The following is a 21,613-nucleotide window of genomic DNA, read 5'->3' on the forward strand; positions in this document are numbered from 1 at the left end:
ATCTTCAGTGAGGGCATGGCCGCCCGCCCGCTTTTGGGCCCTGGAGACCCCTGTCCCCGGGGGTATCCCCTGACCCCATCCCTGGATTAACCCCCCCTCAGCACCCCGGGGGCCCCTGGTCCCCTCATCCCCAGCACAAGTGTCCTCCTGCCCTGGGCACCCAGGATGCCCTTGTCCCCCAAGATGTCCCCTGTCCCCCAAGGTTTCCCCTGGGGATGCCCCTGGGACAGCTCGGGGACAGCCCCAAGCCCTTCCCGCAGGCAGAGCGGGCACGCCGATGCGGGGGGAATCTCCCGTGTTATTCGCAGCCCTGTGGTGGGCAGGGGGTGTGGAGTGGGGGGGCTGGCAGGCGTGCGCGGGCCCGGCCGGCGGGCACAGGCAGGCTGGCATGCAGGGGCACGCGTGCGGACATGCGGGGCACGGCCACCCGTGCACACACACAGGCAGACCCGCGTACACACACAGCCCAGGCGGCTCTCCCGCAGGACGCTATATTTATTTCTAGAAAACTAGGGATGGGCCCTGGCAGCCCAGCCAGGCATGGCCTCCCCCCACCCCAGCTGCCGACCCCATGCGAGTGCCACGGCGGTGACAAGGCTGAGGGGGTGCCACATGCCGGGGCCAGGGTTTGGGGTGCCGCGGCGGTGGCTGGCGTGGCACGGGCTGGGGCCAGGGGTGACGCAGCCGGCGCCTTGTGCGCCGGGGATGTGGTGGGACGTGCCGCGGCGGCGTCAGGGTGCGGTGGCAGCACCTAGCGTGGCGGGGCCGCGGTGCCACCGGGCAGGTCGCAGCGGTAGTGGAAGATCTGGAAGCAGAGGAGGCTGCCGAGCAGCGAGGGGCTGAAGGTGCCCACCTTCTTGAAGCCCTGGCCCTCGTAGAGCCGCTGGGCGGCCACCTGCACCATGGAGGTGGAGAGGACCACCGCCCCGTAGCCCCTCGCCCGGGCGAAGCGCAGCACCTCCCCGCAGAGCGCTTTGGAGATGCCCCGGCCCCGGTAGTCCTTGCTGACCGACATTCTCTTCAGCTCTAGGGCCACCCCTCTCTCAGCCGGATCCTGCGCCGGTGCCACGGCCACCATGCCCACCACGGACCCCCCAGCCTCCGCCACCCAGAAGCAGGAGTCGGGCGCCCGCAGGTAGCTGGTGGAGATGTCGCAGAGGTCGGTGCACAGCGCATCTTGCACGTAGGAGGTGCTGAAGGAGCGGACCACGGGCCAGGTGGCCGCCAGTGCCAGGGCCACGGCCGCCAGCCCCAGCACCCAGTAGCCGGCAGCTGCCCGCACCGCTGCGAAGAGGACCAGCAGCCCCAGCTGCGCCCGTGCCGAGCGCAGGATGTGGCGGTAGCCGGCCGGCGCGTGCTCCAAGATGCCGCGGGCGAAGAGGGTCCGCACGGCGTCGTAGTCCTGCTCCCGGTACTGCCGGATGCGGTAGGACGCCATGGGCTGCTGGCACCTGTGGTACGGCACAATTGGGGTGTCGGGGCAGTGCCGGCCTTGGACACGGAACCCCTGGGCATCCCCAGACCCCGTTGCTGGAATGGCACTGGCAAACAGGCAGGGATCGCTGCCTGAGCACCGTGCAGCTGTGTTAGCTCCTGTGGGCACCAGCCTGCGCTCTGCGTCGCCCCACCAGCATAATTACCCTCTTCCCACTAAAAATCCCCAGCACCAGCCTTGCCTGGGGTGGGCACCCAGGAACCCCGGCCCCTTTTGGGGTTCCTGCCCTGACCCCCCTGCCCCATGCCTCCTCCCACCCCTCTTTTTCCCCTTGGGGATCCCAGGAACCCCTCCAAGCATCACCTGTCTCATCCCGGTTTTCCCTGCTTCCCCCAGGGCTGGAGCAGCAGCCATGCCAGGGGGGTGGTCCCACATGGGAGTCTCCACAAGGGCAGGAGCGAAGCGGGCTGGGGGCTCCTGTCTCCCCCATGATGGGGACACAGAGACGCTCACCCTGCCCCAGGCTGCAGGGAGCGGGTTCAGCATGGGACACCCAGGAGTGGGGAGCAGGACCTGGGCAGGGGGGTGAAAGGAGGACCAGGAGGATCTGGGGTTGCCTGCCCCCCCCGACTCCCCGAGCAGCACCAAGACCCCGGCACTCACCAATGGTGGTGCTGGCTCCCCAGGAACCACGGCACAACAAAGCCCGGGCAGAGGTGGGCGGCTGCCTGGGTGCCTGTCCTTTGCCCTGTGCTGCCGTGGGAGGAGCAGGGCAAAGGGACATGGAGGGGGAGATGATGGACACAGGGAGATGATGGACACAGACCCCCCCCGGGGGCTGCTCGGGACAATCAGTGGGTTTGTGCCCCGGATCACGGGGAGGTGGCGGGGGGGTTGAGCCTGAGTGGGGATGGCTCCCCCTGCCCCGGGGAAGGGGTTGGGGGCCCTGAGCTGCCGAAAACACCGCGGGGGTCTGCACTGGGGGCTAAAGGGGACCGTGGCCTCACCCCCCCCCAACTGCCAGGGTCCCGGTACCCCGCACACCCCCCTTGGCAAACTCCCAGTCCCTCCCCCCCCACCTGCTGCTACCAGCTCTGCTCCTCCCCAAACCCGGGACTGCGGCTGTGCAGGTCCTCTGAGCGAATGCAAATGGGGGGGTCCCTCGCCAGGCCCTGGGGGTCCGGTAACCCCCCCTGCACGGGGGTGGGGGGGCCCTTTGCTTCCCTCAGACCCGGCGCTGGCCTGTGCGTGTGGCTCCCACCGCTGTCGCAGAAAGATGCCGGCTCCGTTCAGCCCATCGTTCTGCAACCTTCGGGGATGTCGCCCAGCTTTGGGAGGTTGGCGGGGGGCTGGGGGGCGGGCGGTGGTGTGTGCTCCGGTGACGGCACCGGGCTGTACCCCCCAGCTCGGCCCTTACCCGGGCTGACGGCGGCTCCGGGGACGTGACAAGCGCAGGCGCCGAAGGAGAAGTGCCGCCCCCGCTGATGCCGGGATGCTGCCATAAACCGAGCCCTGAGAAGGTTATAGGGTCACGCACAGCCTTGGCTGGGTGATTAGCGGGGGGGTTCATTCATGTGCGGGGATGGGGGTCCCGGGCAGTGACGGGGGACGGGCAGAGCCCGTCCCCCGTCACTGCCCGGGTCCCCCATCCCCGCCAAATGGAGGAGATGCTTCGGCACTGGACCCCCGCGGTGGGGAAGCCTCGCTGGGATGAGGAGGGGGGGTTTCCAGGCATATTTAACCCCTTTGCCAGCTCCCGAGGGCTGCTGCAGCCCCCAGCCCCCTCCACCCCCAGCTCCCTTATTGCAGGTGGGCTGAGCCCCATGGCACCCACTCAGACCAGCCCCACCGGGGGACTTCGCCCGGACCCAACCGCAGGCAGCGGCGGTGGCCGGTGCTGCCAGGCTCCCTGCCAGGGGGTTGGGGCTCGTTTTATGGCCAAGTCACCTTTCATGCCTTAAGCGAAGGCCACCGGTGTCCAAGGTGGGGGGCACAAGGAGCCCTTGGGGATGGCCAGCCCCCAGGAATGCGTGTCCTTGCCCCAGGGGACTGGCTGGCAACCAACTGACCACTGTCGCCTGCCCTGGGGAGCCCCACCAGCACAGCAGGTTTGGGAAAAATGTGGGAGGGGTGTCCCTGTGGTCTTACAGTGCCCCATGCATCCCCATTCCATGGGGATGCCATGGGGCTCCTCGTGGTGATGGGGACCCCCATCATTCCGCTGGGGTGGCCACCCCAGGACCCTGTGCCGACATGGGAAGAACGACCCAGCCCAGCGCTGCGGACGGTCCTTTATTTCTCCACCCCACGCAGGGGCAGCACCTGACCCGCAGGCACTGCGGAGCAGCCAGGGAGGGTGGGGGGGGGAACGGCTTGGGGGGAGGCAACACATGGCCGGGGGTCTCTCTCGGGTAGCCACATGCTCCCAAGGGGACACAGTAGCATCAGGGCCAAGCAGGACTCAGCCTGGCCCCCTCCCGGAGACTGAACCCCACCATGGGGCAGGGCACCCTTGTGCCCCACAGACCCCCCCCCACCGCATGTGGCACAAGGGTCCCTACCCCCCGTGTCACCCCCGTGCCGGCGTGCAGCACACTCCCTGAGAAGCAACGCCCACACGGCTCCATGGCAAGGCACAGCCAGGGGTTGGGAACACGGCACCCACCGCCCCACGGCGGCGCCGTGTCCAGCAGGCACGGTCAAGAGCAGCATCCCACAGCACAGCCCGCGCGGCCATGCCGGTGCCGGGGCACGACGGCCGCCCTCACCGGCGCTGTGGCGGGGCTCAGGGTGTGCCGGGCAGGTCGTAGCGGTAGGTGGTGATGGTGCAGTTGGCCAGGCGGCCGTAGGCGGTGGGCAGGACGTAGCGGCGGTGCTGGCGGAAGCCCAGGCGCTCGTAGAGGGCCCGGGCCTCGTGCTGCAGCATCAGGGTGTTGAGCACCACGGCCCGGTAGCCACGCTGCCGGGCAAAGTCCAGCGCGGTGCGGGCCAGCGCCTTGGCGATGCCCAAGCCTCGGTAGTCCTTCCGCACCGACATCCTCTTCAACACCAGCTCCCCGTCAGCGCCATTGTCGGCCGGCCGCACGCCCACCGTGCCCACCACCCGCTCGTCCGCCTCCGCCACCCAGAACTGGGCACCGGCGCTCTCGGCGTAGGCAGCCCCGATGTCCCGCAGGTCGTCCCCGAGGCAGCGGTCGATGTAGGTGCTCCAGGCGCAGCCCAGGAGGTGCCGGGCCAGGGCCAGCAGCAGGGTGAGGGCCAGGACGGGCAGCAGCAGGGAGCGGGCACTGGCTAGCAGCAGGCAGAAGGTGCAGCCCAGCGCCAGCAGCGCCCAGGGCTGCCGCAGGACATGCAGGCACAGCGCCGGCGCGTACTCGCTCATGCCGGTGGCGAAGACCTCGCGCACCGTCTCGTAGTCCTCCTCGCAGTACGGCCGGATCCGGTACTCCACCATGGTGCCAGCTGGGGCGGGAAGTGTGTGTGTGTGTCGGGGCTCAGCTCCAGCAGGTGTCCCCCGCCACTGGGGCAGGTTTGGGGGTCCCACTGCCTGCAGGGCCGGGACAGTGCAGGCAGGGAAGCAGCTGCCCCCAGCCCCGCAGAGCCCCCCCCATCCCACAGACACCCCCTTGCACCCCATGGGCCTGTCCTGTCCCCCTCCATCCCCCAAGGGACCCTTCCCCATCACACCTGGGAGTGACCCCCACACACCTCCCTACAAGCCCGCCCCCCTCGCATCCCGTGGGCCCCCTCAGCCCCCCTGTCAGACCCCTCATGGTCCCAGCACCCCCTGCATGCCCCCCAATACACCACAGTTCCAGCACCCACAGACCCCCCACCCGGACTCCCCCCAGGCCCGCTATGGTCCCAGCACCCCATGGACCCCCCCACCCTGGACAGCCCCAATGCCCCCAAGGTCCCAGCACCCCACAGACCTCCCCACACTAGACTCCCTCATGCCCCCACCACCCCACGGACCCCCCATCCAGACCCCCCCCCAATGCCTCCATGGTCCCAGCACCCCACGTCCCCCCACTCTGGACCCCCCCAGGCCCCTCACAGTCCTGTCCCAGCACTCCATGGAACCCCCACGTGGACTCCTCACACATCCTTCGTGGTCTCAACACCCCATTTGCCCCCCACCCTCCGAACTCCCCCCAATGCCCCCACGGTCCCAGCACCCCACGAACCTCCCACCCTGGAGCCCCCCATGGTCTCAACACCTCCCGGACCCCCCACCTTGGACTCCTCCCGGACCCCCCACGGTCCCAGCACCCGACGGGTCCCCCACATTGGACCCCCCCCAATGCCCCCACGGTCCCAGCACCCCACGTCCCCCCACGCTGGACCCCCCGCCAGTGCCCCCGACGCCCCGCGCTCCCGGCCCCGCACCCGCGCCGCCGCCAGCGCCCGCCTGACGCTGACAGGGCTCGCGGCCCATTGGCCCTCGCGCCTTTCGGGGGCACGCCCTTCCCGCCGCCACGAGCCAATCGGCTCCCAGTAAAGGCGTCCCCGGTGTGACGCCAGCGGGCGGGACAGCCGGTCATGTGGGTTAGACCTAAGGGAGGCGTGGCCATAGCGTGGGGGCGTGGCCTCCGCCGTTGAGCGGCAGGGTGAGGGCGGGGCCACGTAAGAGGCGGGGCCACGTAAGGGGGCGGGACTTGCTGTGTCCCCAGGCGGGGCGGGGCGGGGCGGGGCGTGCGGCGGGATCCGCCCCGGTGCCGTTGCCGGTGTGCCGGGCCGGGGCACGATCAATCCCGGTCCCATCCCCGCGGGATCCGTCCCCGGACAGAGGCCCATCAGCAGGCGCACGGGCAGCAACAGCCAACTTTACTGAGAGGCGTCCCGCACAGCGGCGACGCCGGGAGCTCCCGCTCCGGATCCGGCCCCCCCGCGCCTTCCCGGTCCCGCCGGCCGCCGGCTCGGGCTCCAGCCCTCGGTCCCCGCGCCGAGCCCGCGGCCCCGGGCCGTCCCGTCCCCCCCCACCACCACCAGCACCCCCGGTCACGGTGTGCGGCGGTGGGCTCGCAGGCGGCGGAGGCGCTGGCGGCGCAGCCGCAGGTCGGGGGGCAAGGGGCCGCCCGCGGGCAGCCGCCCCCGCAGCCGATGCCGCCGCGCCCGGGCCAGGCGAAAGCTGCAGGGAGTGGGCACGTTCTCGTAGGAGACGTGGCACGGCTGCGTGGCCGCCTCGTAGCCCTCGGCCCGCGCCGTCACCTCGTACTCCCCCGGGTTCAGCAGCCGCCAGTAGTCCCCGTCGAAGGCTGCGGCAGCGGGGTGGGGCCCGTGGGGCATCGGCGCTGCCACACACCCAGCCCCAGCCCCGTGCCTTGTCCTTATCCCCACCCTCTTCCCCTTCCTCGTCCCTGTTCCCATCCCCATCCCCGTCCCCATCCCCAATCCTATCCTCCGCCCCACCCCATTCACATCCCCAATCCTATTCCTGTCCCTACCACATCCCTATTCCCAACCTCTTCCCATCCCCATCCCATTCCCCTTCCCATTGCTATCCCTGTCTCATTCACATCCCCAATCCTATTCTTGTCCCTGTTCCAACATCATCTCCTTCCCATCCCCATCCCATCCCCATTCCCAACCTCATCCCATTCCTATCCCAATCCCCTCCCTACCCCATCCCCATTCCCATCCCCTCCCCATCTCCACCCCCAATCCCATTCCTGTGCCCATCCCATCCCCATTCCCAGCCTCATCCCATTCCCATCCCAATCCACAATCCCCAATCCCATCCCATTCCCGTTCCCATCCCCATCCCTGTCCCACTGTACCCGTCCGGACGTCGTGGTTGATGCCGTCCACAGAGATGATGGCGTTGGCAATGCCCTGCTCCGTGTCTCTGTCCCGAACCACCCCCTTAATCCCACGGTGCACCTGGGGACCACGGGCCAGAGCAGGTGTCAGCGGGGCAGGCGTGCAAGGGGCACACATGTGCACACACACACACACACGTGGTGCTGTGTGTGCCCAGCCCCTGGTATGGCACATGGTGTCACGGCACACGCAGCGGGTGGCGCACACCCACTGCACAGGTGTGCTACAGGCGGCACCGGCACACCAGGCACACGCGTCTTGCACACACAAACCCGTGCAGGGAGCGCACACACCCCACGCATGTGCACTTGCCACACGCATGCCGAGCCCATGCGCTATGCCTGTCGGGGACATGGAGGGGGGACGTGGAGCTTTAGGGGTGTTTTGGGACCCCTGAGCCACTGCTGCAATCTGCTTGGCCTCTGCCGAAACCCTGACCCCTTGGTGCCCACGTCCCTTGCAGCACCCCCCAGTGTTTTCCCCCCCCACAGGACCACGGAGCCACCCAAGGGGGTCCCCGTCCCCGACCTGCTCCATGTAGAGCAGCAGGGACTCCCGGTTGTTCTCCCACTCGGCCGGCAGCTCGGAGGCGTGCGGGAACTTGTCGCAGGAGAGCTCCACCGTGATCTCGAAGCAGTTGGTGTGCAGGTAGCTGAAGTCGTTCATGCCTGCGCAGGATGCAGTGTGGGGAGAGTGTCAGGGGGGGTCCCTGGCTACCCCCCTCACCCCATCCCGGCCCTCCCACTCACTGCCGGGCACCGTGTGCCAGTTGGCCCCGTTGATGATGTTGCCAAAGCGGATGAAGTCATCGTAGTGGCAGAGGCGCCGCTCCTCGCTGGCCATGGCCAGGTTGGAGGTGGCGTAGACAGTGGCCAGCCAGCGGAAGACCCCGTCGTCGGCGGTGGGGGTCAGCTCCTGCGCCTTCCAGTAGGTGCGGGTCATGTCGAAGGGGTAGGTGACCACCAGCTCCCCCCCATGCAGGTTGGCGCTCAGCACAAAGGGGTACCGCTGCATCCAGTCGATCACCGCCCGCGTCTCGGGGGCCACCTGGGTAGGGGGACACTGTGTCAGAGGGGACCGTGGTCGGTCCTGGTGGTGAAACTCCCGCTGGGCTGGGGGAAAGGCTCCCATCGTCCTCTCCTCAGGGTGCATGGATGAGACCTCATGGGTCCGTCCCTGGCGCAGCCCCCCCATGGGTGGGCATCACCCAGGTGCACTGTGTCAGGAGGAGGGGTGGGTTTCAGGGTGCCCATGGTGTGCTCACCGTGGCATTGGCAAAGGTGTAGTACTCAGGGATGGGGATGTAGTGGTTGGGGAACTCATGGGGCACCAGGTCGTTGTCCTCAGCATCCCACAGCGCTGTGTTGAGGTCGGCGAAGTTGTGGTTGAGGTCGATGCCCTCGTAGGTCCAGCGGCCCATGGCCCAACCTGACAGCTCCGAGCCCTGTCGGGGGACAGGGTCACCGGGGACCAGCGCTAGAACGGCCCCATGGCGGGTCGGTGCTCAGCACCCTGGGACTGGGCAGCCCTACCCTACCAGCTTGTAGGCGGTCTCGTAGCCGTCGGGGTTCATGGAGGGCAGGAGGTGGATGCGAGTCTCAGTGACCAGCTGCACCACGCGGGGGTTGCCCAGCCGAAACTCCCGGCACAGGTACTCCATCAGGTTGAGCAGCAGCTCCCGGCCCAGCACCTCATTGCCGTGCATCCCCGCCACGTAGCGGAACTCTGGCTCTCCTGCCAGGCACAGTACACAGGGGAGGGGGGGGCCTCGGCCGCTCTGGTCCTCTATACCTCATGCCAGCCTGGGCATCCCTGGTCATCCCGTCCCCATCCTGTACCAGCCTGGGCATCCCTGGCCACACCATCCCCATCCTGCACCATCCTGGGCATCCCCGTCCATGCTGTCCCCATCCTGTACCAGCCTGGGTGTTCCCAGCTGTCACCTCCCCTCCCTCCCCCGCAGCCGCAGGGTACCTACCCACTTCGTGCTGCCCGGGGTTGTCGGAGATCTCCATGACATACATCTTCAGGCCCAGGTAACTCTTCCCGATGCTGTAGACGCGGGTGATGTCAGGGCACTCGTCGTTCACTCGCTTCATCAGCTGGGGAGGGCACAAAGCTCTGGGTCAGGGTCCAGGAGCACCTGGAGCCCTGCCCCATGCCAGGGTGCCCCCAGAGGTGCAGAGACTGCCATTGCCCCACACTGTGCTGCGCCCAAGGGGGTGTGGAGCCCCCCTGCCCCATGCTGGTGTGGCAGGGCAGGCACCTTTCTCATCTCCTTGTAGTTGTGATGGCGGAAATCCAGCTTGTCGGTGGGCAGGGGCTGGCTGTCCCAAGCGTAGATGTTGTTTGGGTCTGCGAGGAGCCGGGCGGGCACCAAGGGGACAAGGGAGGGACACAGTCAGAGATCCTTTACGAAGTGGGAACAGCCCAGACCCCAACTCTGGGGACAGCCCTGGCAGAGCGTGCCCATCCCAGATGCTTGCAGGTCGGGTTGAGGGGTGGCGGGCAGCAGGCAGAAGGCAGCGGGCACCCACCTGGCAGCGGGCAGCCCAGGACCTCTGCCCGCAGGCAGATGGTGCCGTTCTGGAACCAGGTCTGGGGGTTGATGCGCAGGTAGCGTGCCACCACCGGTGAGGGCAACAGGTTGAGCACTGGCGTCTCGGGGTCCTTGTTCCCGGGGAAGACCTGGAGGGAGGGATGGATGCAGCCCCTGTGGGTCCCTGTGCCGGGGGTGGACCTGGCTGGGGGCTGTGAGGATGGGGAGCTGCAGCAGAGCCACCTGCCAGGGCCCAAAGGGTTACAAGCGCCGCAGCCATGTCCAGCCCTGGCCTCCCCTGGCCCCTCTCCAGCCCCTAATGAGGAGCAGACAAACGGCTGCGGCGGGTGGTGCCCCAAGCCCGGCACCACTGACGAACAACCGACGAACCGGAGCCCCAGTGGTGCCACAGGGCCTGGGGCGCCCGTGCCGCTCTGCACCCCCAACCCCATCACCCCAGCACCCAGAGGGGAGGGTACCCCCGCATGGTACCCAGGAATGAGCACAGGGACACCAAACCCACCCCTGGCACAGCCTTGGCATGGCAACCCCCAAAGGGGCCACTGGCATAGCCCTGGCACGGGGACCCCAATGCAGCCACTGGCACAGACCTCGCAAAGGGACCCCCAAACACCTCCCTTCCCCAGCCCTGCCACAGGAACCCCCAAACCCACCCCGGCACAGCCCTGGCATGGGGACCCCGACCGCTGGTCCCTGGCTGTGGGAGCAACGTGGCCGGCTCTGGCAGCCCCTATATCTGACGCCTCCCTGAACACAGGCGTGCCCACGCCGCGGGGGCTCGCACACCCCCCTGTCAACTCCCACACGCTTGTCCCTGCATGGGCAGCACCCAGAGGCGCACACCCGAGCACCAGGCTGCCGTGTTCGCCTTCGGGCACTGCCGGCCGTGTGCCGCGTGTGCCCCCGCCATGCTCACACGCGTGCACCGGGGGGGCCTGGCAGGCGGCCGGAGCGGCAGCCGGGGACAAGCAGCCTTTGTGCCTGGTGCCCAAGGGGGGAAGTACTGGAGGATGCTCACGGGTGGAGAGGCCAAAGGCAACAGAGCTGGGTCCCAGCACGGTTAACCCCCCCCGGCACAGTTAACCCCCCCATGCCCTCGCTCTGCTTGGGGAGCCGGCCAGGCTGGGGGGTCCTGGGGGGGATCCCTGCTCCCACCAACCCTGCCCGGGGCTGCTCCCCATGGGGGCACCTACCGCCTCCTCGGTGCCGTTGCGGCACGGCTGCCATGTGTGAGTGTCGTTGCTGACCTGAACTTTGTAGGATGTCACCCAGTCGTACCTGCGTGGGGGAGAGGGTCAGCGGGGGTCCCAGTCCCCCACCCAGCCCCCCGGGGGACGCCTTACGTCCAGATGGAGTTGAGCCCCTGTGTGATGACGCCGGTGAAGTTGGTGAGCCGCCGGGCATCCACCTCTAGCCACTGCTCCGTGTCCTCCTGCCCCGCGCACCAGCCGCCGTCGTAGAAGTCCCCGTCGTACAGCCCTGACTGCGGTGGGGGGAGTGTCAGGGACAGGAGGGGGATGCAGGGCCCTGCTTGGGGCATGTCCCCACTGCCCATGTGTCCCCAGCCCCGCGCCACCCCTGTGCATCCAGCTGCATGGCACCACTTGGCTGGGGGACCAAGTCCCAAGTTTAACGGGACCCTTCAAGGGGCGGTGGCAGGGTCCCCCCATCCAACATGGAGGTGGGTCCGGTGGTGCTGGCAGATCTGGCTCCCACCGGCCGTGGTGAGGCTGGAGGGGTCCCTGTGGAAGAGCCCCTGCTACATGTGTGCCATCCACACGCCATCTACATGCCACACACACAGTAGGCACATGCCATGCGCATGCCACAAGCCACGCAAACATGCCACACACGCCATGCCATGCACATGCCACGCACACGCTGCGTGTCCTACCTGGATGTTGAGGCGCCCGCGGTGGGCGCCCAGGCCGTAGCGCTTGTCACTGGAGGATCGGAGCTGGGAGTCCAGCACCCGCAGGGACTCCAGCCCCAGCGGGGGACACACTGGGGGCAAAGCAGAGGGGGCCGGGCTCGCTCAGAGACCCCCGTGCACAGCTGCCCCCACACAGGGATCCCTCCCCAGGGCTGTCCCCGCTCTGTGTCCCTCCCCATGTGCCCAGGGGCAATGCCTGGCAGGTCCCGTGCCATGTGCCTGCTCAGTGAGGCTCAGCAGCCCGCCTGTGCTGGCTCCGTGCCTGCCACCCCCCCTGGCCCCACTCCCAGGCTTTGTGGGGCCGGAGCGGAACACACAGGCGAGACCCCAAGCTCCAGCTCCTGGAGCAGGAATGCAGCCGGGCTCTGCAGCCACGGCCACGACCGCAGCCAGGGCAAACCCTGCTCCATGTCGTGCAAACCCCACTCTGCGTCACGCAAACCCCACTCTGCGTCATGCAAACCCCGCTCCCCGTCACGCAGAGGGGCAGGGGGGAGAGTGGGGGCGTGGGGGGGGCAGGGGAGCCCTGCCAGCATCCCCACTGCAGGATGGGTGTGTGTCCACACATGCGTGTGTGCGTGCATGCGTGCGCACAGTTTGCAGGGGGCTGTTTCTGTGCCGTCGCAGTGTTGCCGGTTGTGCGTGTCCAGGGTGTGCATTGTGTGACAGCACGGAGACCATGCGTGTGATGGCATGTGCCTGGCATGGGTGGTGTCGGTGACCCCCCCGGAGCACAGGGGAAGGGCTGGAGCTGCTCCCCACATGTGTGGGTGCATGTGCCGAGGTGTGTGGGTGTGCACCCCTGCACCGAGCACCCAATGTGGGTGCACACTGTGGAGGTGTGTGCATGGCGTGGAGGTGTGTACACATGCATGTGTGCCCATGCAGCCCCCCCAGGACCCTCTGCCCTGTCCCCCGGCGCTGAGCATACGTACGAGGCTCCTGTGGAGCAGCTGTGTCCTTGCCCGGAGCCTTCGGCTTCTTCTTCACCACTTTCTTCTTTACCACTTTAACCCGCACCAGCTTCTTCCTGGGTGCCGGGGCTGAAGAGGGGCAAAGGGACCCCCGGGGTGGTGGGGTCCTCAGGGACCCACGCACCCATGCATCCCATCACTGCCCACACATATGCACACCCACACACAGTCCCTAACACTCATGGGGGCACCCTGGGGCACCCCCTCAGTCTACATGGGCTGCGGCACTGCCCCGGAGGTGTGCCCGGCCCCCAGCACACACACACACACACACACACACACACACACACACCCCACACACGCATGTGCGCACACGCACCCTTGTGCACACACACTTTAAACCACTCCCCTACACACACACACACTTGTGCACACACATCCCTGCACACCCAGCCGTGTGCTCACACACACACACACACACACACACACGCTTGTACACACACGGGTGTGCTCACACACACTCGCACACCCCTACCCGCCCCGAGCAGCCCCCCGCCCCCCCCGGCGGCTCCTACCTTTGGCCCCGGGGCCCCCCTCCTTCAGCCGCCCGCGCTCGGGGGGGGCGGAGCTGGAGGGGGCTGCGCTGCCCGGGGTCCCCCCCGCCGCGCTTTTTGGGGGGGTGGCCGTGGTGCTTTTTGAGGTGCTCGCTCCGGTGCCCTTCGGGGGGGTCGCCCCGGTACCTTTGGGGGGGCCCGACGTAGTGCCCTTCGGGGGGGTCGCTGCCGTGCCTCTCGGAGAGGTCGTGCCGGTGCCTTTGGGGGGGCCCGTCGTGGTGCTCTTCCGGGGGGTCGCTGCGGTACCTCTCGGGGGGACCGCCCTGGTGCCTTTGGAGGGGCCCGCCGTGGTTGGGGGGGGCCTCGGTGCCGTGCCTCTCGAGGGGGCCGCCCCGGTGCCTTTAGGGGGGGCCGTCGCGGTGCTTTTGGGGGGGCCCGCCGCGGTTGGGGGGGGGCTCGGTGCCGTGCCTCTCGGGGGGTCCGCCGCCGTGCCTTTTGGGGCAGCCCCCGCGGCGCCCCCGGGGGTGCCCGTCTGCGTGGCTCCGGGGCGGACGGGCTCGGTGGGGGCGGCCGCCAGCCCCCGGGGACGTAGGGGCTTGCCGGGGGGCGCCGCCCAAGCGGGCGGCGGCGGGGGGGAGAGCAGCAGCAGCAGCAGCATCAGGGCGAGGGGGAACCCCAGCATGGCCGCGGCGGAGCGGAGCAGCCCCCGGCCCTGCCTGCCCGGCGCTGCCTGCCCCGGCCCAGCCTGCCCCGGCCCTCCCCCGCCGCTCTCGCCGCCCCTCCCCGCCCCCGCCCCCCGCCCGCTCCCGCCTGGACGGGACCCCCGGGGGAAGGCGGGGGGGGCGGCACCGGTCGCTCGGGGCCGTGGTGGAGCCCGGCCGGTCACGCACGCTCCCACACCCCCGCGGCCCCGGGTGGGCTCCCACCCTCGCGGCCCCTCTACTTTCCCGCTGAGCACGTCGCTGCCCCCCCCGACAGGAAAAGCGCCTTCGGGCCGGGCAGGGTGGCAGGGCAGGGGTCCCGCTGGGCTGCCCGGGGGTGTTGGGTAAAACTGTCCCCCGCCTGTGACCAGCTCCCCCGAGAGCCCCTTCGAACAGGGGACACCGCGTCCAGCCTGCTCACCCAGCGGTCCTTGTACCGTGTCCCCACCGTGTCCCCACCATGTCTCTGCTGTTCCCAGCACCGTACAGTGTTCCCGCTGTCCTCGCACCCTGTCCCCACTGTGCTTGCACCCCGCAGTGTCCCCACTGTCCCCAGCACCGTATCCCCACTGTCCTTGCACCCCGCAGCGTCTCCACCACCCTTCAGTGTCCCCGCTGTCCCCAGCACTCTGCGGCGTCCCCACTGTCCTTGCACCGTGTCCCTGCTGTCCCCAGCACCCTGCAGTGTCCCCGCTGCCCCGGCACAGCCGGCGTCTGACCCTGTTCCCGGGGCTGAAGGGGAGCAGCCGCTGGGGCCCCCGGAGCCGATCCTGCAGGCAGCCCCCCGGCATCGCCGCGCAGGGCGGGGGGATGCTGGGCGCCGGCAGGATGAGGCCCCGGGAGACGGATCCCTACCGGGGTGCGGCCTCTCGCCGGCCGCGGTCCCACTGGAAACCCACGGTCCCTTCCTCCACGCGCGCAGCAATGTGCCGGGATGCCGGGCACACGGGGCTGGTGGTGCCCGCCATCCCCCGGAGCTGCCGGCTGACCCCGGTGCTCCCCGTGCCTCTGCCGGTGAATGCATCCCGGCTGATCCCGGCGCCGGTTCTCCCGGCACGGAGACCCCGAGCGTTTCCCGGTGGAAGCCGGAGGCAGCTGGAGCGGCTCAGCCCTTTCCGACAGGGAGGGAAGGGAGAGCTGCGGGGGTGTGTGGGGGGGGGTCCGCCATCCCCGCCTCTCCGCAGCCGTCAGTGCTGCCGGCCGAGCCCGGGGACCCGGGAGGCCCCGGGAACCGCCTGCGCGGAGCAGAGCCCGCCCGGGCTTCCCAGCCAAGTCCCGGCACAGAGGAGGCGCCGAGCAGCGGCGATTCATCCCCGGCCTTGCCAGGCAGTGGGGGATGCCTCTGCCCGGCAAGGGACCCCCCCGCGGAAGGTGGTGGCCCGCAGTGCCCAGAGCCCCGGGGCATCCCCGGTGGGACGGCGGGAGCGGGGCACCGGGCACTGCCAAACCACTGTGCCAGCACCGCGGCAGGTGTGAGCGGGCCGGGCCCTCCCCTGCCCTCCCCCGGCATCTCCGGCCGGAGCCAGCGGTGAGGTCCGAGATGTGCGCGGTGCCGGAGCCACACAGGCAGTGCCGGGCTCGGCACTGCCCACGTTGCCGCTGTGGGGAAGGAGCGAAGCACCGCAAGGACAGAGGTGTGGGCAGGGGCTGGCAGCCCGGTGGGATGCCCAGGGTGGGAGGTAGGGGTCCGGGTCAGGGTGCCCAGGGGCCGCCGTCCAAGTGAGGGGGAAGGTCTCTGGGTTCTGCCTCTGCTCTCACCCTGAGCAGGATCCTCCAAAAAGCCATCATGCTGCTGCTGGCACTGCCATCAGCCTCCCATGAGCTCATTTTCCACCCCAAAAGGACTTTCCCAGCCTGACTTTTATTTCTTTTATTGGGATTTTCTACAGCTTCCAGCTGCAGGGTTGGGCCAAGTGGGTGGGAAGGAGCTGGCTGGGCTTGGGCCACTGGCACCCTTTGGTGGCAGCTCTATGTTCACCCAGCTGGAGCAGGCATGGGAGCAGAGCTGGCAGCTTGGGGTGCTGGTCCCATCGCCAACCCCATCCCTGTTCCTGTCCCTTCCTAAAGGTCTCCATGGGGCTGCTGCAGAGCTTGCTGCAGCCCATGGCACTTGCAGCCAGCCCAGGATCCTCGGATCCCCATGCCCAGCGGCTGCGAAGGCAGCACAGGACTTGGGGTGGCGCAGGAGGCCATCCAGCCGCAGCATGGCTGCGTGTTCCTCCTGGCTGAGAGCGTCCCTTGGGACCTGCCAGCACCAAACAGGGCTGTGCTTGGCTGAGGACAGAGTGGGACCGGGTCCTCCAGCCCTGCAATGCCACGGCATGCTCCTGTGGGACGGGGCCCTCTGGCCCTGTATCACCTAGGGATGCTCCTGAGGGATGGGGTGCTCTGTCCCAGCAGCACCTGGGGTGTTCCTTTCCCATCACTGGCTGGGAGTGGGAGTGGGGGACAGCTGGGACCAGACTGGCGCTGGCGCGGGGCCCAGATGTCTGGCGCGCAGGATGATGCTTTGTTACATGCCTGTCTCTGGGGGCTGGATGGTGGGAAGGGTTTTGCTATGAAGCTGAGGCATCTCCCGCATCCTGCCGAGGGCTCTGGAAAGGGCCCAGGAGGGGAGGCTGCCCTCACTGGCGTGACTCAGTCCCCACGTGATGGGACTTTCTAGGTTTGCTGAAGACCTGGCACCTCTCTGCACCCTCCTGGCTGGGGTGCTGGGCGCAGCGCCCGGCTCCGGGGCAGGAGAGGCCAGCAGGGCTGGCCCCGCTCCCGGTTCCCCAGGGCCAAAGCACACAGCTCGGCAGGCTCCGGCGCTCCGATTCAGCCTCGCTCAGCACTTCCAGGGATGTTATGAATTTCCCCATGCAGCTTGGCTGGGAGTCAAGTCGGCCGCGTCCGCACTGCCGGCAGCTGCCAGCTCCTGCTGCGGGAGATGCCTTAAAGGCGCCATAGCCTGTCCCGGCAGGGATGCCGTCGGATGGCTGCCTTGTCCCCCCACAGCACCCCACAGCCAGAGCAGGGGTGGCAGTGGGGCCAAACCCACCAACTCGGCTTAGGAACTGGTGGCACCACCAGTGCTGGTGCTCCTGGGAAAGTCTGCTGCTTTCCATAGGTGTGGAGAAGTCCCCCCTGGCACCCCTAGTGTCGGGGTGTCCCAAAACAGGAGTTTCTCCCTTAGGGTGGAATGGCTGAGCCCTGGGGATGCCGGTGCCCAGCACCCGGTGCCAGTGCTGCTGCCTGCCTGGCTCGCTGCCCTGGCATGGGAACCGCAGGCTGTGGCTGAGGTTGGGGCTGCCAGCCAAGGCAAACGCTTTGGCAGCCACCAGGCTGGCCACGGGGCTTGTGCCCAAACCGCTGGGCAGTGCCACATCCACCCAGCGGTTCCCCGGGCGGGTGGCGAAGCACTCGGGTGCACGGGATGGGTGAGGGATCTCAGGGCTGGGTGAGGGGTCCCCAGGCCAGCCAGGTCCCATCTCTCCTCATCCCTGTCCGAGTCCCCCGTCCCAGTGGGGGGATGTGGGCTCCGCAGGTAGGCAGCGTGGGACAGAGCCCTCCTGCATTCCCCGCACTGGCAGGGATGGAGGCGGTGACAGTGGGGAAGGAGCAGGTCACTGTGGTCTGAGGAGGGGTGAGGTGCTACCAGGTGCTTTGTGAGGGCTTCCCGGGTTGCTTGGGGCTGTCCCCGGCCACTGCTGCCCTGCACGAATTGCCAGATCCTTCTGCCCATGGCTGCTCCGCAGAGCCTTGGCACAGAGGCAAGAGTGTCCAGCAGCCGCCCTGGGTCTGGTGCTGGGTTCTGCCATGGCCCCCTGGTTCCAGGGAGGACGGGCTCCAGGGCTGACCCCTTCCCGGGGGACGGTGTCACCCCAGAAGCTCTGTCTGTGACATTGCCCACCCTGCTGCCCCATCCAGGACCTGGCCATGCTGGGCTGGGGGGACACTGCCGGCCACAGGATTGTCCCAGTAGGAGCAGAGCTGTATAATCCCGAGCAGAGGCTGGGGGTGCCGGGGGGGGCGGGTCTCAGTTGCTGAACACCCTCTGGGAGCATCCCTGGAGGGCTTCCCGGCTGCAGCGCCGGTGATGCTCCGTGCTTTGGCGTCTCTGCAGGATGGATGCAGCTCCTGGGGCTGCGCAAGGATGATGCAGCTGCACGGCAAGAACCAGCAGCTTCTGGAGGCAGTGGCCTGTGTTGCCCTGGCCTGCTGCCTCTGCCAGGCAAACCTCCTCTTCTTCTACCTGCTCCTGCCCCTCATCTTCCTCTTTGAAGAGCCCATCGGAGGATGAGGATGGCCCTGGATCTTGCTCGTGCTGCTCAATAAGGAGCCCTGCCTTCGCCAATGTGCCTTTTCTGGGCATGGGTGGAAGGGTGGATGTGGGCAGCCGGCCCTGGCAGCAGCTCCATGTCCCCCCTGCTTCTCCCTGCAGCCCTTCCTGCTCCCCTGCCTGTGGTGTCAGTCCCCTTGCCCTGCAGCGTGGCACCCATGGCAGCATCCCCTGCCTGAAACAGCCACCCTGCTCAGAGCCAAAACGGAGGAGCCGACCCCTCTGGGTGGCCCGTGCTGACCCCAGGGATGTGTGTGGGGTGTCTGCCACCAGTGTGGTGGTGGTGGGCTCTGTGGAGGCCCCACGGACAGGCTCAGCTCCCAGGACTTCGTGTTGGCAGCATCCCTCTGTCCTCTGCCCACTGCCTCCCACCCACATCCATCCAGGACACTGGTGCTGGGACAGCCTGGGGACCGGGGACCATCTCCCCCACCTCCATGGTACCAAGGCAGCAGCCAGGGATGGGAGCTGGCACTGATGGTGTCCTTACCGGGGATGGTCTGAGCAAGCTTGGCTCCAGAATCGGCCCCTCCAGCCCCCCCGGGCTCTGGCCAGCCCCTTCCTGCTCCCCATGGGCAGCTGCAGTGGACGAACCCCACAAAGCACCATGGGGTTGCACGGGGCGGTTGGGAGCCATGGGGGGAGAGTCGGAGGAGCTCTGGGCAGCAGGTCCTGCCCAGGGACATGCTGGAGGGGCCAGGCAGCCCCGTGGGTGCAGGGGGAGCTCTGCTCAGACCCCTGAGACCCCGCGATGGGATGGACCCAAAAAGGGAACCCAGGGAAGCAGTGGCAGGACCAGGGGACATCCAAGTGGCCTCGGTCACGTGCACCCTCCGGGCATGCACAGCCACTGGACATGGACATGTGGGGACACGCACATCCCGGCAATGCACAGCCATAGGACGTGCACACGCACACTGGGTGGACAGGGATGGGTACGCCGTGTCCTGGACACGCGCGACTGTTTGACACAGTGACTCGGTGGCCCCAAACACTCCCATCTGTTGGACACCCACAGCTGGTAGACATGGAAGCGCGCACCCATGGGCCACCCCCACACCCGGGACATGGATGGACACCAGGGGACATGTGCACAGGGACACATAGGACAAGCACACCCCTTGTGAGATGCTGGCAGCTTTATTGATGGTGGTGTTGGTGGAGGAGCTGGGCCCATGGTGGTGTGGCGGTGTGGAGGCGGTGGTGGTCTGGGGTTTCAGGGACACTGTCTCCACAGATGCCTGGTGCTGGAGTCACCTCAGTGGTGGCAGCTGCATGTCCCACTCTGGCATCGGCTACTCCCGTACCGGTGGTGTTGGCTCCACAGCCTGTGGGGCCACCAATAGCACATCCCTGGGGGTGGCAGTGAGCCCTCTCCTGTACCAGGGTCAGGCCCACGGGCAGGATTTGCCCAACCAGCCGTTGGGGACGTTTTCGCAATCCCAGCTCCCTGCTGGGAGATGCTGCTCTCATTCCCTCTCTGCCATTTTGGACTCACCATAAACAGCCAGCAAACAAAGCCTTTTTACAGCTGGTGATATTGAGGTATTCGGGGATGATGCCAGGAAACTCCTGACCGGAAGGACATCTTCTAAATGGGCCTTTTCTTAAGCACTGTCAGGGCTTTGCCTGCAGGGAATGAGAGCTGACAGGCAAAGCCCCTTAAAAAGCTACACTTGGGGAATCACGACATCTGTAACAGTGGAGAAAATGCTGATTATCCACTGGATAGTAAAAAAAAAAACCACCCATGCTCAAGACATCTCTTCTTTTCCCATTATGGTGTCAGGTTTTTAACACGGTGGTGGTGACACGGGGCCGGTGCTGTTGTGGGGACTGGGGCCGGCCGGTAGCCATGGAGGCCACGGGTAGCCAGGTGGCACCGTGGGGACATTGTGATGTCACTGCGGTTGGGCAGGTAACGCGCCTCGCCCCGGCACCCCTATAAAGCAGGGCGCAGAGCGTGACCCCCAGCAGCACGGGGTGGCCGGACACTGCACTCATCCAGCACCAGCATGGCCCGCGCCCGGCGCAGCAGGAGCCGCAGCAGGAGCCGACGCCGCCGACACCGAAGCCCCAGCCGCCACCACAGCCACCGTCGACGTCGGTACGGGAGGAGCCAACGCCGGCGTAGGACGAGCCGACGCTGGTATGGGAGCCGCCGGCGGCGTGGGACGCGCCGAAGCCGACGCTGAGCTGGACCCAGCGCTGGCCGTCTGCGGAGCCAGTGTCCCTGAGAGCCCCGGCCACCACTGCATCAGCGCCGCTGCACCACCGCGGCCCTGGCTCCATCAATAAATCTGAAATGATCTCATGATGGGTGTGAGTGTCCCTGGTGTCCCTGTGTGCCAGCTGCGTGTCCCCTGGTGTCTTGTCCCATGGGTGGGCGTCCATGTTTGCTGGGAGTGTGTGTCCCATGGGTGCACATGTCCAGGACCAGCACACTTCTCCAGGGATGGGGATGCCCCATCCTGCTGCTCCTGTGCTGGGTCTGACCCCCTGTCTCCGTCTCCCAACCCGTCTCCCTCTCCCAGCCCATCTCCGTGCCTCAGCCAAACTCGACATACCAAACCCATTGCCATGTCCCAACCCATCTCAATATCCCAACCCATCTCCATGTCCCCAGCTCATGTCAATGTCAAAGCCCATCTCTATAGTTCCGCACATCTCCATGTCCACCACCCATCTCCATGTCCCCAGCTCATCTCCATGTCCCCAACCCACCTCCAGGTCCAAGTGTGTCTCTATGTCCAAGCCTGTATCCATGTCTCCAAACCATTTCTACGTCCCCACTCATCTCCATGTCTCAGCCCATCTCCACATCCCCGGCCCATCTCCATGTCCCCAGCCCATCAAGGTGTGGAAGAAAGGACCTTGAAGCTGCTCTTGGCGCTGGCAGCCCCCGCTGGCAGATGAGAGGAGACTGTGCTGGAGAACAGTGTCATCCCCCTCCCAGGGCATGCTAAAGCTGCCCTTTCCCCTGGGAGCTCTTCCTTAACCGCGTTGCACTTTCCAGAGAAAGAAAGGGGAGGAGACCAGAGCAGTCCTTGAGGCTGGACCCCTCCTGAGGGGTGGGGGGGACTAATGGCCACGCACAGACGAGTGTGAGCAAGGCAGTCTGGCAGCAAGGCTTTGGAGACGAGATGGTGCACCGTCATCAGCTCAGATTTACAAAGGAGGGGAAGGACGTGCAACAGGACGATAGGAAAGGTCCTTAGACAGGTTTAGGGTTTGTTTTTTTAATAAATAGATAAAATAAAAGCAGGAAGTTGATTTTTTTCCTCACCTTTCACAACCGAAACAGCAGTGTTATCATGGCAGGAGAAGGCAGTGCACCCAGCAAGTGTTTCACCAAGTGTTACTTTGTCCCCT

The 21,613-nt window shown here is 67.3% G+C and overlaps 3 protein-coding genes across 3 annotated transcripts; all 3 read right to left on the reverse strand.

Annotated features, from left to right (window-relative positions):
- Nucleotides 1-461: 461 nt before the first annotated feature.
- Nucleotides 462-2,985, reverse strand: LOC141743282 (N-acetyltransferase 8-like). The gene is made up of 2 exons (XM_074587055.1): nt 2,853-2,985; nt 462-1,451 (listed from the first exon to the last, which is right to left on the reverse strand). The coding sequence occupies exon 2, from the start codon at nt 1,436-1,438 to the stop codon at nt 752-754; it is 687 nt and encodes a 228-aa protein (XP_074443156.1). The 5' UTR covers nt 1,439-1,451; nt 2,853-2,985; the 3' UTR covers nt 462-751.
- A 712-nt stretch (nt 2,986-3,697) lies between these two features.
- On the reverse strand, nt 3,698-5,866 carry LOC141743905 (putative N-acetyltransferase camello). Its single transcript, XM_074588950.1, has 2 exons — nt 5,825-5,866; nt 3,698-4,897 (listed from the first exon to the last, which is right to left on the reverse strand). The coding sequence occupies exon 2, from the start codon at nt 4,887-4,889 to the stop codon at nt 4,221-4,223; it is 669 nt and encodes a 222-aa protein (XP_074445051.1). The 5' UTR covers nt 4,890-4,897; nt 5,825-5,866; the 3' UTR covers nt 3,698-4,220.
- Nucleotides 5,867-6,241: 375 nt separating this feature from the next.
- Nucleotides 6,242-13,977, reverse strand: CPXM1 (carboxypeptidase X, M14 family member 1). The gene is made up of 14 exons (XM_074587056.1): nt 13,241-13,977; nt 12,687-12,794; nt 11,713-11,822; nt 11,162-11,301; nt 11,012-11,096; nt 9,796-9,946; nt 9,525-9,613; nt 9,237-9,360; nt 8,796-8,992; nt 8,523-8,702; nt 8,008-8,305; nt 7,787-7,926; nt 7,216-7,318; nt 6,242-6,693 (listed from the first exon to the last, which is right to left on the reverse strand). Exons 1-14 carry the CDS (start codon nt 13,899-13,901, stop codon nt 6,437-6,439), a joined length of 2,643 nt encoding a protein of 880 aa, XP_074443157.1. The 5' UTR covers nt 13,902-13,977; the 3' UTR covers nt 6,242-6,436.
- Between the last annotated feature and the right edge of the window lie 7,636 nt (nt 13,978-21,613).

The sequence above is a fragment of the Larus michahellis genome, chromosome 5 (genome assembly GCF_964199755.1).
Source record: "Larus michahellis chromosome 5, bLarMic1.1, whole genome shotgun sequence".
In the NCBI taxonomy this organism is placed as follows: domain Eukaryota; kingdom Metazoa; phylum Chordata; class Aves; order Charadriiformes; family Laridae; genus Larus; species Larus michahellis.